At 47.4% G+C, this 17351-nt stretch overlaps 1 protein-coding gene across 6 annotated transcripts in view; it reads left to right on the forward strand.

The window, feature by feature from the left end:
• LOC105570632 (protein tramtrack, beta isoform) overlaps positions 1-17351 on the forward strand; it is a 49494-nt gene that overhangs the window by 19240 nt on the left and 12903 nt on the right. For 5 of the 6 annotated variants that reach the window (XM_012027982.1, XM_012027980.1, XM_012027983.1 and 2 more), the window contains exons 2-4: positions 2162-2603; positions 2891-3653; positions 3743-3802. In XM_012027982.1, coding sequence (XP_011883372.1) covers positions 2385-2603; positions 2891-3653; positions 3743-3802 — 1042 coding nt within the window. In that variant the 5' untranslated portion in view covers positions 2162-2384. Of the gene's footprint in view, positions 1-2161; positions 2604-2890; positions 3654-3742; positions 3803-8635; positions 16388-17351 lie in introns of those variants that run through there. The other variant, XM_012027985.1, reaches the window with a different exon arrangement.

Here is a 17351-nt window from a genome sequence, read left to right on the forward strand (position 1 = left end):
CCCTCCCCTCCCTCCTCTCTCTCTCTCTCTCTCTCTCTCTCTCTCTCTCTCTCTCTCTCTTTTTTTCTCTCGGCGCGTTGCTCTCGCCTCGCCATGGTGTCGGGGCTGCCATTCACCGTGAAAACCGTACGCGCGCGCTCTGGTCACCGACAAGGTCGCGCAAGGTCGCGCAACCATCCTGCATCCCATACGCCATATGCAGCGGCGTGTGCAGCACGCGTGCGACGCGATGCAGGTGGACGAGCGCGAGTCTCTTGAGCGGGGAGAAGGGGGGAGGGTGGTGGTGGTGAGGAATTTAAAATTGCAAATCGACGTTGCCGCGATCCGCGCGGGCTAAGTAGAGTTGAATTAAATATTCACGTTCGATTTATCCGCGCGGTGACGTTAGAAACTTGTGCACTCTCGCGCTCTCCTCGTTCTCTCCCGCTGTCGCGCTTTTTCGCGGATCCCCGAGGGTCCTCCTCCTCCCCCCCCCCCGTCGATTCGTCCCCGCGTCCCGCGCGCGATGCCAGCCGTCTACATGCATGTAGCGTGATTTGCGCGCGAAAGCCACCAGCGGGTTCCCGGTATCGATCCGAATGCGTAGAAAATGCTATTGATTCCCTCGGCCGACCCGACGACCTCTTCTCTCCATGGCGACGATCCGACTGGAGAGACCGAGGCTCTCCTCTGTTCTCTTTTGATCGTTATTTTCATCTCGCTGTATTACGTGCACGGCTGTGATGCCAATGTGTCACGTCGAAATAAAAATACGCGCCAAATACCGTGCAGAATCGGAAAACTCTCTCTCTCTTTCTCGTGAGTGTTATTTAAACAAATAGGTTATATCGAGATTGAACGGATAAAAAATCAGCCGTTAAAAGATCTCCGTAAAATATAATCGTAATGAATACACGAAAGGATCACCGCAAGAGTAGAGGCGTCTGGCAACGTTGTACGCGATCTAATCAATCGCGTAAATGAAACGTAAATGGCTTTGGCAAAAAATGTTACGAGCGAAGAAATTGCAAATGAAACTTTAACGGAAGCGCGGGGTGGGGGGGGGGAAGGAATGCTTTCATCTTCATTTAATTCCAATAGATCGTCTCTCACCTCTCATCCAGAGATAAAATGTCACGTACGTGATGACCGCAATTGGAAGGGGTGAGAGGAGAGAATTGCATAAAAGGCACACATGAGCCGAGTGACTCGCCTATTCGTTTTCTGCCTACGCCCTCCAGGGTCGTACGTCCCACGTTCATCCTCCATCGTGTTCCCATCCTTTCTTTCGAGTCGCTCTCGCAACTCTGAACACCTCGGAGCACCTGCTCCAACGCTCTTTACTTGCCGAAAGTACTTTAATTTACTTCAATTCGAAGACAATCAGTCTTGACGCTCGCCAACAATAAAGAATTATCCTTTAATAGCTATACATCGCACTAACAACGTTGGCATATTAATATAATTGCACGAAACTTGAAAGACGCGAGCTTAATGTAGAGAAAAGTTCTTATTGAGATTCGGTCACAGGGTGTCCAGTGGTCAGAGAAATCTGGGAAAATGAACTTTTCTTTGGCTCTCAGTACACTAATTTTCTGTTTTGCTAAACATCGATTTATTTATAAGCGTGGTCGGTAATTTATATTTTCATCATCGTGTTATTTTATTTCAATGCGTTCAACTGAGACAAAACTATAAAGAAAGGTGAATTACTGAACAGTACTATCTAAGTAAGTTACTGTCTAGTAAGTTGCAAACAAAATGCATTTAAGCAAAACGAGAGCATTATGTATGATTACGTACGATATCACAAACGGTTTGAATGGTCTGTAATGATATGTTCGTTTCTATTACACAATGCATTATACATAGACGGTATACTTGCTTTAATTTAAATTTTTACCTTTTTAAATTTCGAACTTTTGTTTCCCGAGACAACTATTTCGAGGACCTCGTCATTTAACATTTACTTGATTTACCATGCAGATGTACGCAAATTATGCATCTTGAAAAAAGTTACACTAAACGGTCAAAATTAAAATTAATTCCGGCTCCTGGAAAACCTGAAAAAGTCAGGGAATTTTTTTCATTGAGTTTACTGGACACCCTGGGTTAGGATCTAAGACAGTTATAGATCGAAGAAGGGGACGTCCTCTTTCACGTTGCTATCTTTCTGCGACAGATCACGAGTAAGACGGACACGATAATTCTTGGCCGATGAGGAGCAGAGCAGCACGAGGGCGAGTAGTAGAAGGAGCAGCAGTACGAGCAAGAGCGAGCGGCTTCGTCGTCGTAGAAGGTGGTGGCGGTGTGGAGAAACAGAAGAAGGAACGAGGACGAAGTGGCGGCGGCAGCAGCGGCAGTGGCAACGGCGGCAAAGCGGCGACGAACAGCCAGGTCCCCCCATGTTAGCGGACATCAACGGCAACCTGGCGGATCTGAGAAGCGAAGCGATGGCGTCGCAGAGATTTTGTCTGCGCTGGAACAACCACCAGAGCAATCTGCTCTCCGTCTTCGACCAGCTGTTGCACGACGAGTCGTTCGTCGATGTCACGCTGGCCGTTGAGGGCCAGCTACTCAGGGCGCATAAGATGGTGCTGTCGGCGTGTAGCCCCTACTTTCAGGTAAGCCCCGACTTCCCGCCCGCTTACAAGTCACTCGGATTGAAGTCTAAACTTTACCTGAATAGCGACTGTCGCCAGTTATTTGTAATTTCGCAATAAAGGGACAGTATTCCATAGATTTTATGACGGATCCATAATTGGATTCTATTCATCTTGACACAGTTCTTAGAAAAATTAATTGAATACTATTTTTAGAATAATAATTGTAATGCAGAATTTACCACGTGCAACTTGTACTAAAGAGGAGGATTAAAATTCCAAACTGACCTGATAATTTGTGCTTACAGGCCCTGTTCGTTGGACACCCCGACAAGCACCCGATAGTCATTCTCAAGGATGTCCCATATGTGGACATGCGCAGCCTCCTGGACTTCATGTACCGCGGCGAGGTGAGCGTCGATCAGGATCGACTGACCGCTTTCCTGCGGGTCGCCGAGTCCTTGAGGATAAAGGGCCTGACCGAGGTGAACGAGGACAAGTGCGACTTGCCAAACATCACGTCCTCGTTGCTGGGTGGCAATCAGAACGCGGTGGCACCGCCGCCGCCCAGTCTTCATCGTATCAACCAAATCGGTCAGCATCATCATCATGCTGCGCAGAAGAGGTTCCACCATATGTCCAGCCATCCGTTGCTCGGCTCGGCGCTGACGGCGCCCAAGAGAAAACGCGGCAGACCCAGGAAGTTGAGCGGTTCGTCGGACACGCCAATCAGCGAAGTCGGCGGCCAGGACCTGCAGTCCTGCTCTGGCGCCGATCTAGTCCAGGGCTCGCCCGAGATGATGGAGATGAAGATGGGACTGGACTTTCAGAGCGAGGTCAGCGGTAACGGCAACGTGAGAAACGCCTCCTCTTCCAACAACAACGTCGGCGCCAGCTCTGCGTCGGCCGCCAATAATTCCGCCGCTGCCGCCGCCGCCGCCGCCGCCACGGCCTCCTCGGGATCATCGTCGGCGAGGAGAGACGAGCCTACGGAGAACGGTACCGACACGCCGGAAACGCCAGTCACGCGGGTCAAACGAGAACCAGAACCGACGCCCAGCACTTCGCAAGGTATGAAGCGGAACGCGGCGATGTGCGATGTAACGTCTAGTTTAAATTTGTGAACTGGAGCTGATTCGTCTCGTCGTTGTTGATTCTAGCTTCGGATGAGACATTCGCGCGGCCGCACAGTAGGCAAGGGAGTGAGGGTTTCAAGCAAGGTAAGACCTTCAGCTTACTCGACTTCGATACAGAGAAGCCTTGCATTGCTAATACTCCCTGATACAGCGCGAAACGGTGAATCTCACCGCGGTTTACATGATTTTATAGTGTACCTTGCCTTACCAAACGGAGAGCTGTGCGCGTTTGTAAATTGTAATTGATTAAATGATCGATCACAACTATTGTTGCATAATTTATATCATCAATTACGCAGACGTAAATATGTACTTACTTAATTAGCGAGATATTAACTCCTTCAGATTCGACCTCTTTTACACGCGACAAATTTGCAGTCACTTCAATCATCTTTGGATTAACGTCCATTAATAGATTTCCATTAAAATCTAGGAATATTTCTTGCTATTTTTGAAAAGAATATAATTTATATACATAGATCCGTTGGAGTTAATCTATTGTTTAACCCTCGGACAAGCGCGCTGTTGCGTACGAACTATCTCTTGTTATTCCTGTAACTGCTGATTTTAAAGATAAGCTCTTGAAAATTGCACAAGGTAAGTCGCAAGATGTAACGCTAAACGCAACGCGCGCCCGAGGGTTGACTATGGTCTCATTTTTCTTTCTTTCTAGTGAAACGCGTAGTTTTACAAATGCAAAAAGATGATAAAGTCTAATCGCGTCCAATCGAAACTATGCCCCATCAGATGTCTTAGCATGGTGTGAAATGTGATTCCCATAACGCGGGCACGGAGAAGAATGTTAGATCATCTCGACCCAAATTGTAAAAGTTACGAAACTAGTGTAATGCCCCCCTTTTTTTTTCAAATAACCGCGAAACAATTTAACGGATCGAGTCTGGATAACAGGCCGAGCTGTGCGCTCGTCGCCGAACATTCTTCTCCGCGCGAACCCAAAGGACGGGGAAAAGGAACTCGCTTTTGTGCCGTCCGAATGCTTATATTCGTTTCTTGTGGACGCGTCCCGAGGAGCAAGCAAGCAAGCGAACCTTGCGCGGCATTATGGACGACGCTGTAGACTCTCTACGTGAGAACGACTCTTACGGCTCTCTCGCACGATTCGTCGAGGTCGATCGACGGCGTCTGAGAATCTCAGAATCGGAAAGCCCGACGGGCCTCTCGATATCTCAATCAGCCATGTCTCGAGACTTCGCGTCACACTTCGCGTTGCGGTGGCCCGCGCGGATCCGGTCGCGCGCGTCGTTTGCCGCCGCCGTGGACGACGCTCTATCCTAATGTGCTGCTAATGAATTTGACTTTTCAGACTTCTCTCGAGCTGCCTTGCCGAGCGGCTCGGCCAGTCGTTGTCGCAACTCCTGCAGGCGCGCTCCTTCCGCGCTTTTTTTTTTCCTTTTAGGAGCTATAGCCAGGACTCGCGACCCTCGAATCGCGCGCGCGGATTCGCCTCCGTAAACCGCGATCGCGCGTTTTTTAATCGCGGCGCGCTGACCAGGGTTGGCCGCGCTCACGAAAATCTCGCGTTTACCTCTGACCATTTTCGAAACAAAACGCACACGAAAAGGAAGCAGAAAGAGATAGGAAAAAAACAGTCCACAGTTCCGACGCGAGGAGAAAAGTCAGCGTCCGGAAGAATTTGCGACGAGAGGCGGTAGAAAACCAATTTCCCGGCGAGATAAAAATCATTTCCCTTTCCGAATCCGAGAGCGCGCGGTGTTCAAATCTCGCGAGGAAAGAACGAAGATCGAGACAAAAAGATGTGTAGTAAGAAACAGACGAAGACGCGCACATTCATATAGGAAGAGAGAATGGGGAAGAAAGAGAGAGAGGGAGAGAGAGAGATAACGTGTGAAAGAGAGAGAGAGAGAGAGCGATAAACGGGAAGCCGTCTCGTTAATCGAGAATTCGCGTTCGGAATGTTGTTACCATGACACCCCGTGAAAAAGAATACCCGGAAAGGGAATTCCCCTTTGTGCGATCGTCTGCGAAATTAATTAATCTCTAATGAAACCCCATTGCACTCGCGCCGCCGAGTCGTTGTTCTCGTCGAGGGCGTACATAATATATATATAATATATATATAGATACATCTAATTACATATATATATATATAACCCATACGTAATTCTCACGCTCGGCCAATGCGCAGCGCCTCATTTCCTGTCCTCCCTCCCGCCCTGTTCTCGGTAGCACAGAATCAGCCACCTTCCCCCGTCTTGCCTCTTCATGATCAATCTGTGCCTTCTCTCTGCCGCACCGCACCTGTCGCTCTGTTCGATGCCTCGAACCTCTGGCCCTAACCCCCGAAACTTCTCCGCTAACGTCCCCCACATATCGCGTTCACCCCCCGCCCCCCTTCCCCAGGCTGTCTTCGCACGAATGGAAAAAAAAAATATATATATATACGCTTCGCTGCCATTGGCCAATGGTAACAGGAGGGGGTGGAGCCAGCTTTTAGCGGTGCTTACTTTTTTTTATTGTTGTCTGATTTTTCACACCTTGAACGCTGGTTAACTTCTTTTACGCTCGTTCGTTGCGAGGAAGATAGAATAGAGAAGTTTCACTCTTTTTTTTTAATCGCGAAAAGACAAACGGCAAAGAGGAAGAGAGAGAGAGAGAGAGGAGAGAGACGTAAACGCGTCGATGATGATTACGATGATGATGATGATGATGATAATGATGATGATGATGATGAAAATGTGAGTTAAACAACGGACGACACATTGTCGGCAGGTTTATCGTTTCCGTCTTCTCTTGCGTTCTTCTCGTTGCTTTAGACGATAACGACGACAATGAGAAAAGGATGAATAGCAAAGATAAAGGTAGAAGCAGGCTAGATAGATTAATGTGTAAAAATATAAAGAGAGGAGTGACGAGTCAGAGAAAGAGAGAAATCAGAAGAGAGAGAAAATAGTGTGACGTACGTTTCTTTTTTCCTATTTATAAAAAAGATGCATTACGTGCGCGCGCGCGCGAGAGAGAGAGAGAGAGAGAGAGAAAGAGAGTGCTTCGAAGATGTCGTCGGAGATGATCTCGTTTCAATAGTGACCGTGATCGCTTTGTTCACTTTTGGCGCAGGTGAGTTGAGATTATCTGAGTCACCATCATTCTTGAGAGATTTCTTTAAGCTTTGCGCGGGGGAAGCGAGGGAGCTAGGGAGGCCAGCCGCTAGAAAAAATAAAAAAAAAACGATGTAGAACAGAAAAATGGAGTTGAAGTCGAAGTCGTAGATGCATAAGATAGATAGAACGAAAAGACGGAACCGTTCCGAAAAAAAAGAGTGCCGGAGTGTAAGAGAAAGCCAGATGTAGAAGGATGTGACGCCGGAAGTCGAAGGCGGTAAACGATTGTTAGAAGTAAATCCACGTGTAATAAATTCCGAAACCGAAATTTTTTTTTCCAAAAAGTTAAAGTCAAATCTGAAACGCAAACACGCAAGGAGGAGAAAAGAATTGCCTTTTTTTTTCTCTCGAGCGTCCTCGATCTCGATGGATCGTTTTCCCGTAGAGATGGATACAGGCAGACTGACTGGACGCACTGGACCGAGGGGGCTGGGGTGGGAACTGGGGGGGGGAGGGGGTTGGTTGGTTGAAGTGTGTACATGTGTCGCTGGTAATCTATTCGGTCTGTTTGATCGGTTTCGCATATGCGTGATCGCCTGGTACGCGTACACATGCGGGTCGCGACCCGACCGAGGGGGTCCCTCCTGCCGTTCGTAGATTCCGAGCTCGGGAGAGCAGCGCTACGGTGAAGTTCTTACTCCCGTCCTGTGGGTTACGCAAAGCCGTAGGGGGTGATTGGGATCCGAACGTTCGAACGTGGTCGTCGACTCGAGGAGCGATCCTCGGCCAACTTCCTCGAACGTTGGAACAATCGCCGCGATAATTCCCAGCCTCCCCATCGGGATCTACGATCGGAACGGAGGGTACCGTATCGCGCGGCGCATCCCGTGTATACGCGGATCTTCTGTGGGCTTGTACCGTGTGTTCGCGAGTGTGCGAGCGCGTGTGAAGTGTTCTTCGGGCGAATGGGGCTGAGGGGGAGGGTGGCGTGTGTGTGCATGGTGGATGCGTGGCGGAGGATACGTGGGAGAGAAAGGGAGAGAGAGAGAGAGAGGGAGAGAGAGGAAATGCGTGAAAAGCTAGGAGAGAGCTCGGGAGAAAGAGGGGAAAGACTGACGTTGCCGGGAACCGTTCGGTTTTGCAACCGAACGGCGTGAGAGGATGCGTGAAAGTGTGCGAGAGTGTCTGTCTGCAAAGGGGGATATAAACGAGACGAGCGGGGGCGGGGACGACATGGAGAGGGCGTGTCGCAGCCGTGGAAGTATCCTTTAACGCGGGACAGAAGTTGACTGAGACGGCCGATTCGAACACGGTGACTCTTTTTTGCTGGCTCTACCCTTCCTCTTGCTTCCCCCCACAAATATAGAGAAATACGTTGTGCCAATACAAGTACATCGTACACAGAGATAACGTAGTGACGAGATGCGCGGTAGAACTCCGTTTATCAGAACGTCCGCGGAGGAGTTTGTGCAACGGTAACTCTTACCGTGATCGTAAGACGTTGGAGACGACGTGGGTGAAGAGGCACGATCCCCGGCCAAGAGTAAAGAGTCAAGAGAGACTGACCTGGGTGCCGACGAAGAGATCCCCCTCGGTATCGAGGATCTCTGGTATACGCGCAGAGATAACGTTGGGAAACCGACGATTCCACAATTCTGGAATATCCATTCGTCTGTGATACCGTTCTGGAAACAAGCTTGCGTTACGAGCAAGAGCTTAAAGCATTGGCCTTCTGATAAACGAACTCCTACCGCGCATCCGAATGCTTGCACGACATATATTATACGCGCGGCGGGCGTGGAGGGCGATTTAAAGGATCGAGGTCTCTTCGTTTCAGAATTGGAGGAGACGTCGAGCGGCGGTGGCGATAGCGGCGAGCCGCCGACTCATATCCGCATCAACTTCGAGCGATGCTTTCGCAAGGAGTTCAGCACGTCGACGCTGCAGGGTAAGGCCGCGTCGACCGCCACCGCGCTGGGCGACGATCAGCAGCAGCAGCAACAGCAACACTCGGACACCGAGATGGAAACGAAGGCGTTGTCGAAGGACAGCATAAGCAGTGCCATATTTAGCGTGATGGCCGGCGAGGCGGAGATCAGTCAGAGCGACTTCGAGGGCTCGTTCAAGGCCGAGAACGAGCGCACGGAGGGCTCGGTGCGGGACTTCTGCGTCAAGGAGGGCGACGTTTATCGGTGCACCGTGTGCCATCGCACGTACACACACATCAGCAACTTCTGCCGGCACTACGTCACCTCGCACAAGCCTAACGTCAAGTACTACCCCTGCCCGGTCTGCTACAAAGAATTCACCAGGAAGGACAACATGGTCGCCCACGTCAAGATCATACATAGTCTTAAGCCGCACACAAGTCTCAGCAATAATAGTGGCAGCAGCAATAGTAGCAGCAGTATGGGTCAGCCGCGGTAGACCATCGCCGGCTGGGCGCCCTCGTATCCCGCCTCCTCCCTCGGACCGCGTTTCTCGGGCCTCGCGCATGAATCCGCGGTGCCGGGAATGCTGTAAATGACGATATCGTTCACGATATTGTACCATGTCCATGATAGGATATTACGAAATAGATGTTTAAGAGTTCGACACCAACACTTTCTATGTTACCGAGAGGCTTCGATACCGGTGACTAACGGACAAAAAGGATGAGGTTTCTAGAATTGACGGTGTCGTAGATTATAAAGGTACCAAGGAATTATGATAAGAAGAAATGATTGCGTCTATGACGGATGAACGTCATACAGGCGGGTTCCCCTCGCCCGATGCGCTCGCCAAGAAGACGAAACCGAAGAACGTAACGATGAGGGAGGAGGAGGAGGAGGAGATGGGAGGTTGAGGAGAGCTCGGAAAAAGCGCGAGAGAGGTCAGTGACGCCTCGAACGAAGTCAGTGCGCCTCTACGAGCGGACGCAGAGATGGACGATAGATATATGCGAGTAAGCGAGTAAACAAATAGGTAGGCAAGTGGCTGATCTTACGGAGTGGCTATGCCGAAAATGGCCAGAGTGGGTGGGTACGCGCAGAACAGGTGGGTGTGCAAGATTCAAAGCTATGAACGTCGCCGGAGTACACAGTCTTTAGTTTTCGCGCGAGCGTTCGCCATGGCAGTTTTTCCGGTATGCGAATTAATCATTTGCACGTTAATCGCCTCTAATCTACAGGGTAGACATATCCCGCGGAGGACGTGTATTCGCCGTTCTAATGTTACACGACGTGCATATTGCATGAGACTAGCTCAATATCTTGATACCAAATCTATGCCTTGGAAGAAGAGTCGTATATTCAGATATCAAACGCGCAAGTACTTTTCTACTTCCAAGCCGCAGAATTTTCTTTTAGGGCCGCTTTAGAGACACGCGATGAATCGCTCAAATGATTAACGAAGCTGATCCGCCGAGACGCATCGACGCTGCGTAATCCGCGATGCGCGGGTCTGACCAAGTCCAGTAATGCATTACGACGAGTCAAGCAATTATTAAAATAATTTCTATGCGATACTTACGTGTACTAGCGAACTGTCGATTGACGGTATCCCTTTAGCAAAAAGGTCTCGTAGGCAGCTACGTGTAACTCGAACTGCCCTGAATTTTATCCCTGTTCCAGGTCCTCGCCCTGGTCCTGATCCTAGCGTTAGTCCTAGTTAACTTTATCAATCTCCGTGCCTTCGAGGACCCACAATGCGCACGCTTCGGCATTTCGCGTTACGCAACGTCCGACTTCTCCAAGGATCAAGCCTCGATCGCCGGAAGCTTCGCGGGAACGATTCGCGCGCGCGTAACAAGCAACGGGCATTAAAGTTACAAAACGAACGAGCTTTATCGCGCTCGTCCCGACGAGAATGGGCGAGGCGGATGTAAAAAGAAACGGGAGACGGAAGTAGGAAGAGGCTTTATATCGCATCATAAACAAAGAGTTTATATAAATCTAACCGATGCGTCGTCTCAGCGCGGTTCAAGCGTCGTACAACGGGTGATCAGTTGTAAAAGAGAAACCGGTTATCGCGTAGCAAAGTAGGGGGGGGGGAGAGGCATCGTGTAAATCCAAATCAACGCGCAGATAGAAAGAAAGAGTATATTTACTATTGCCTGACTATATTACGTTGCAGAAAGAATCAAACACGCCAGCTGACGTAGCTCGGCGATACATTTCTATGAGGTGCGCGCGCGTGTTTTACGCATCCTTCGTTCGCGTTCTTCAAACGCGGATTTTTATTCCTGGTAAAAAAAGAGGGAAAAACAGTTTTCAATACTTGATAGAGTATCTCGAAGTTATCTTCTGAAGAGGCCACATAAGGTAATCATGTTTAGCAATAAAAGAAGCTGAGCTCTTGCAAGTCGAGATTGAGAATAATGAGAGAACACACCAATTACATATAATCATTTGTTATATAATTGTTAAATTATTGAGAGAACTTGAGTTCAACTTATAGGAGACTTATATCGGATGCTTATCTTTGTAGTGGAAGAGGAAGGGCGGAAAGAAGGCGAACCAGGGTGAAACGTGCGCGCGTACGAGCGATATAAGTAATAAGGAAACTACGTAGACTGAGTAAATGCAATATATATGTATCAATGACCGTTCGCCATGTTGTTGTTGAGCCGTTTGGGTCGCGGAGGACAATGCCGCGTTGGCATATCCCGGGGAGCGGCGACGAAAGGGGCGGAGGGACGGTACGGGGGAAGCGCGCAATCTCGCGAAAGACTGCAGAGGGACGGTTTTAACGACACCAAATACAAGATAGTACTGACATTGGATAGACTGAAGGCACCTTAGTAGTAACTTAACGCCGCCGTCATGCCGGACCGTCCTGTGCCTGCTCGGCTGAGTCCACCTTCCGGATGTCGACGTGAACATCCGGAATGCTAAGTGGAGAACGTGGTGAACCGGGGTGATAACGCAAGAATAGAATGTTACTCGTATCGGAGCTTGACTGATGCTCTCTTAACTCTGCTCTTTCAAAACTTGTAAAGTTCGAAAAATTGTCAAATTTCAAGAACTGTCGCGTAACGTAAACAATGATTCCGCTGCGGTCGGAATTTTAAAGGAAAACGTACAAAACTCGATAGCGAGCTAGGAGCGACGCTTCGTGTTTATCGCTGTGCGAATGGGATACACAGCATGTGTGCGTGTATCACATTTATCAACGGATCGTCGTCATTAGTTCGGTGAAAGTTTTCGCCTATAATAGTTTTTCTATCAAACTTATTCCGCGCGAATAGTAACTTCGAATATCGTGGCTTTTACTGTTTTTATTTGAAAATCATCGCTCGCCCGGAGTTCACCAAGTTCTCAAGCCTAGCCTCCCCCGAGCTTTGAATAGTCAGAGTACCGAGTCCATGTAATTTTTACACATAGTTAGAAATCTACGTACATGTAACTGTTTTTATCTGTTATTTTACTCTTTACAATTTCAAGTTTTGTCACGACAATCGGATGAGAACGTTGTCATCGACCGAGACAGGTCGCATGGTGGTGCGGTAATGACGGTTAGAGGCTTAGTCGCGAGAAAAAGCACTAAAAGTACGAGATCGTAGCTTACTATATTTTGCACCTTACACTCCGTCGAGCGCCCTCCCTCCGTGAGAGGGGCGAGACGATTTATATACAAATTTTTCACTAGTTGGGCATAGACGTTAGACGACTAGAGGCTACATAATAACTATAATAATAATTATTATTATCACTACTACTATTAATCAGTTATTACAAGTGACGGAGATCTTCGTTGTTACTTTAACGCGCGGTGGGGTTGAACAGGCCCCGGTCGACCAGTGTTGTTCGTTCGTTATTCAAGAGGTATCTAGCGTTTGCAAAGAAGATAACAAAAGAGTTGTAGTCGTAAGGGCCGGATCGTCGTCGCGAGCGACAGTGAGCGCCGCGATGTGACCTGGAACAAGGGCTCTCGCTCGTTTCGCGGAAGAGACACGTCGGAGAAAGTGGAGTATCGCGTTTGAACGGAAACGTTTTTCGCGATATTGGAACGCTACCTCAAACACGAAGAGATACGTTTTGTTAAGTTAGAGCACGATCTTGAAGTGTGTTGGAGCAACGTTATCGGGTGCCCTTGCTCCGCGTTTATTCGAGGTGCCCGCTAAGATCGCGGTCCGCGATCCGAGCGTACTTTTAAGCGAATAGAGAGTTCTATAATACCAGTTAGGGCAAAGGCAGCAAAGATAGCGCAGTAGACATAGGAGAACGAAAGGGACCTGTGACATGGACAGGGGGTTTGTTGACTGAAAGAAACGGCGTGGGGGGTTGTTTCGTGAACGTTAAGGGAGACGGATGGATGGGTGGGCCGTGCCGTGGATTTTCGCGCACTCAGGTCAATTATCCGCAATATATTCGAAACTTCGATGGACCAAAGAGCTTTTTACCGCGCGACCCTTGTAGATTATTTATCCCAAGCGAGAGAGGACGGTGGCGTCCTGGAGAAATCTTCCGCGAGTCTCGCAAGTCCAGGATACGCGGTGCCAATGGGAAATCGGCAGATCTTTTTCTCGCAATTTGCGCATCGCGGTGTTGCGCGATGTTTCTAAAAAAAAATTCACAGCCGACTGCATAATGACCGAGATAATTAATTTATCAAGTGGCAAAACAAATTAAGGAATCGCTCATGATTTAAATAGATATAATAATTGATAATTCATATAAATATATGAATATTCATTATTATCGAATTAATATCGAAGAATTAAGACCTACGACTTTGAGGACAGGTCTTGTTACAATTGTCATAGTGTCCTAGATTTTTCTTCAAGATAAACCGCGTAGTCGGACATTTGGCACCCAGTATTCCTCGGGACGGCAGGATCTCGCGCTGTCAGGTCAATTATTATCCGCAATATTCGAAACCTTGTTGGACCAAAGAGTGTCTGTAAACGATAGGATTCCCGAACGCCCTTGAGAAAAAATTCGCGCCAAGGGTGGAGCGAGGGGGGACGGTCACGGCCTGGTTCCACGATGGGTTGTCACGAGCCCGTCCAACGTGTGTCCAGCGTGTGTATGGGATATACGGCGAAAGGATTCAAGGGAACTGAGTAGATTTTCACGAAAAAAAAAAACAAAAAAGTGCAAAGAGGCAGCGGCTAGACAGCTTATATCGATTTTTTTTAGGAGGAAGAGAGGCAAGCAAATAATAATTAAATACACTCACATTTGATAATCACTGAGAGGCTAAGACTAACTCAATTAATTAAAGGGTGAGAAAGACGCGAAGGATTATCGAGGGAAGAGGATCACCGGGGAGAGAAAATGCCTGCAGGTCCTCTCGACGCGATCGACAATTTTTCGAAAGGTTTTTTTTTTTCTTTCTCCCGGGACGTTGCAATTGTCTCGATTTCGAGCGAGTTGATTTTGACAGATCGGATTTATCGTTGTTATTGCCGTTTGTTGTTTGTTTGTTTTTTTTTATCTTTTGCGACGGGGGACCTGCAGGGCCTCTCGTCGGTGTTGCGGTTTCTGAGGGATTTTATCTATTTGTACAATAATAGCTTTGGTTCACCCTAGTCGATGTCTGCGTGAGAAGCGCGCGAAAAAAAAGGGTGTGAGAACTGGAGATCGCCATGTCGGCGCAATTTTATCGTTCTCACCTTTTGCAATTTTCTCTTCCGCGCTCTCAAAAACAAAATCTACGTATACCAAAGGATTTACATATGTACACACATACACGTGGTAGCTCATAGCAATTATATATACATATACATTTAAAACATATCGCTGAAATTTCGCAAGACGCGTTTTTAGAAACGTCCCGTAGAATGTATTTACAAAATCACACACACACACACAAGTTGAGATCGAATTTTTAGAATGGGTCTCGATTGGAGTCTCTGTAAGTCTTTCCGAGATTTGTGAGAATCTTTTTTACTTTTCCACCCTTTTTCTACCGTCGCAAAATTTCAGTCTCACGGCACGCGGGCCGTCGAGCATCCCGCATCCGTGGCAAACGTTATCACATCCTTTCGTAGCAATCGGAGCAGTTACAGAGAGCACTCCGCGACACGCGACGATAGCACGCAGAACACGGCCGATTCTCGGGCTCGCTCCGGATTCCTCGTCGGCACCTGAAGGCTCGTGATCAGGATAAATCGCTGTTAGAAGAAGCATAGATCGCGAAGATGCAGCGGCTGATCTTGAGACTCGTTGTTTAAATTTAAAGGCGGTTTAAAAGGGAGGAGAAATTCGCTCACGTTCGTTGCCTTCTCGACGTTGTTGAACTTTTCTAGAGTTAAGATCGTTAAAAAGCGCTTTCAATCGTTGCCAATCGTGTAGGGTGGGGACAATCGAGAGGAAACTGGGGAGAGGGGGCTTTTTGCGAGTCACCGAGGGTACAAAAAAAAAAGAAGAGATAGATATATATATACACGACGTCAGGTCCCCGTATATTCGTACAAAATTAGTGTTCAAATTGTAAAAAGTGTTCATAAGTCAAGGGTGAGGTGTCGCGCGAGGGATCGCTCTATTCGCGCGAGGACGGCCGGGCCGGTGTCTGCGTACGTGCGCTGCAAATCATCGCTCGAGTTTCATTGTCAAAATCCCGTCTTTTTCCTCGAAATTCACTCGGGCGCGGGAACCGCACGCGCCGCTTGCAAAGCAGACGAAATCCGAGGATGTTCTGCGAATGACGTTCGGAAATTGGATTACGCGCTGCGGAATTAGATTTTGTTGATATTTGTTAAATTGTACATACATTGCGAAATTTTATAGTGTCGTTGTGTCTTCAAAGTTTATCGCCAAATTCTATCGCGTTCTCGTGTATAATTTGTTGGTCTCGTGTAAAATTTTATGTCGCGCGCAACAAGGAATTTCTAGGAACTCGCGAAACGGTGCGCCGTCTCTGTAACTGCCTGTTGTCTGCGTCTCGAAGGGAGCGCAAGACCCATCGAGGGGTTGGTGGCGTGTTGCGCTTCTCTACGAACATTCTCACGCTCTCATCGCGGGTGCGATAGTCTCGCCGATGGGTTTCGAACGTGTTCGCTTAGGGCGCGTTTTAAATTAATGGATCTTGTTAGGGAGAGACGTAGGAAGGTGAATGAGGGGGGGGGGGGTCGTGAAAAATTACGATATAGAGCATATATATTATAAATATATATATTATATTTATGCGAGCGCGTGAATTCTTGTGCAAGGGTGTCGTGCCGGGATTCTTTCTCGTCTCGTTTTACGTTCGTCCCTTCGCGAAAAGGGGGGGACCACCAGTCAATAACATTATTGATTATTCTTATAGATATCTCGCGCGACACGCATCGTTGCAAAGATAAGCCCATCATCGCGAAAGAAGAAAAGAAAGAAAGAAAGAAATAGAGAGTCAGAGAAAAAGAGAGAAAGAGAGGAAGATTAATTTACGAGGCTTAAAAAGCAGACTGTACTATCGAATAGATTTTAATATAATATATATATATTAAATTTAAAAAATATATATATACATACACATCTATATATATTAAAGAAAAGAATCATAGTTTATTATCGCAATTAAATTACCCACGGTACACGTATACAGAGAACAAGTACGAGAGCGTGTGAGAGAGAGAGAGTGTGTGTGTGTGTGTGTGTGTGTGTGTGACAGAGAGAAAGAGAGAGAGTCAAACAAATGATACATATATATTATATATATACATACATATATTATTGCGATTATTATTATTATTACGATTATCATTATTATTATATATTATATATATATAAACAGAAGTTATATCGAATATATTTTAGCGCTAGTTGATAATACCTATTATATATATAATGTCGTTGCAGTTTCGAGACGATGCGTCAGAAAACGAGGGTAAAAGTAAAAATAGAAAAAAAGAGAAGAAACAAGCGTAAGAGCGTGCGAGAGGTAGAGGGAGGGATCGGCGATCGCGAGAGGATCGACAAACGGAAGGGATCGCTCGACCTCCCGAGATTTTTCTTGTAAATGCAATTAAATGCGAAAACGCGCAACGCCGCAACACGTTGATTTATCATGTGCTCTTCATGCGGGATCCGATGTTTCAAACGCGCGAGTAGTCCCCGGTTCGGTGCCTTTCTTAAGCGACATAAAATAAACGACAATGTTGAAAAAAAAATAGAGAGAAAATGAAGAAATGGAAAAGCGTGATGAGGATTGTAGTGCGAGAGGCGAACGTGAAAAAAAAAGGAGAAATAAATTGTTATCGCGCGCGCGTCCCTCTCCCTTCATCGAAGGGACGGATCGACGATCGCATTCTCAGTGCCAAATATAAGGGAGAGATTCGCTTTGTGCGAGAGAGCGAAAATTTAATAAGAAAAAAAAATAAGGAGAGAGAGGAGAGGCGAAAATTTTATAGAAAATTTTTCTAGAGCCGACGAGTCTTTTCTGACGCTGGGTAGACTTAGTATATTTTATATGCACTGATTGTTCGACTATGACTATCAATAATAAAAAGAACGGTGTTCAATAGATTGTAAATCGGAGGATTCTTAAATATCTCGCCGATCACCGATTAATCCGCTATACACGGTGTCTCGAAAGTGGTGGCGTCGGCAGACTTAATTTTCTAGATGGGGGAAGCGAGACGCGGAAAA

Source organism: Vollenhovia emeryi, unplaced genomic scaffold (assembly GCF_000949405.1).
Source record: "Vollenhovia emeryi isolate VEMERY1.0 unplaced genomic scaffold, V.emery_V1.0 DF939120.1, whole genome shotgun sequence".
Taxonomy (NCBI): Eukaryota; Metazoa; Arthropoda; class Insecta; order Hymenoptera; family Formicidae; genus Vollenhovia; species Vollenhovia emeryi.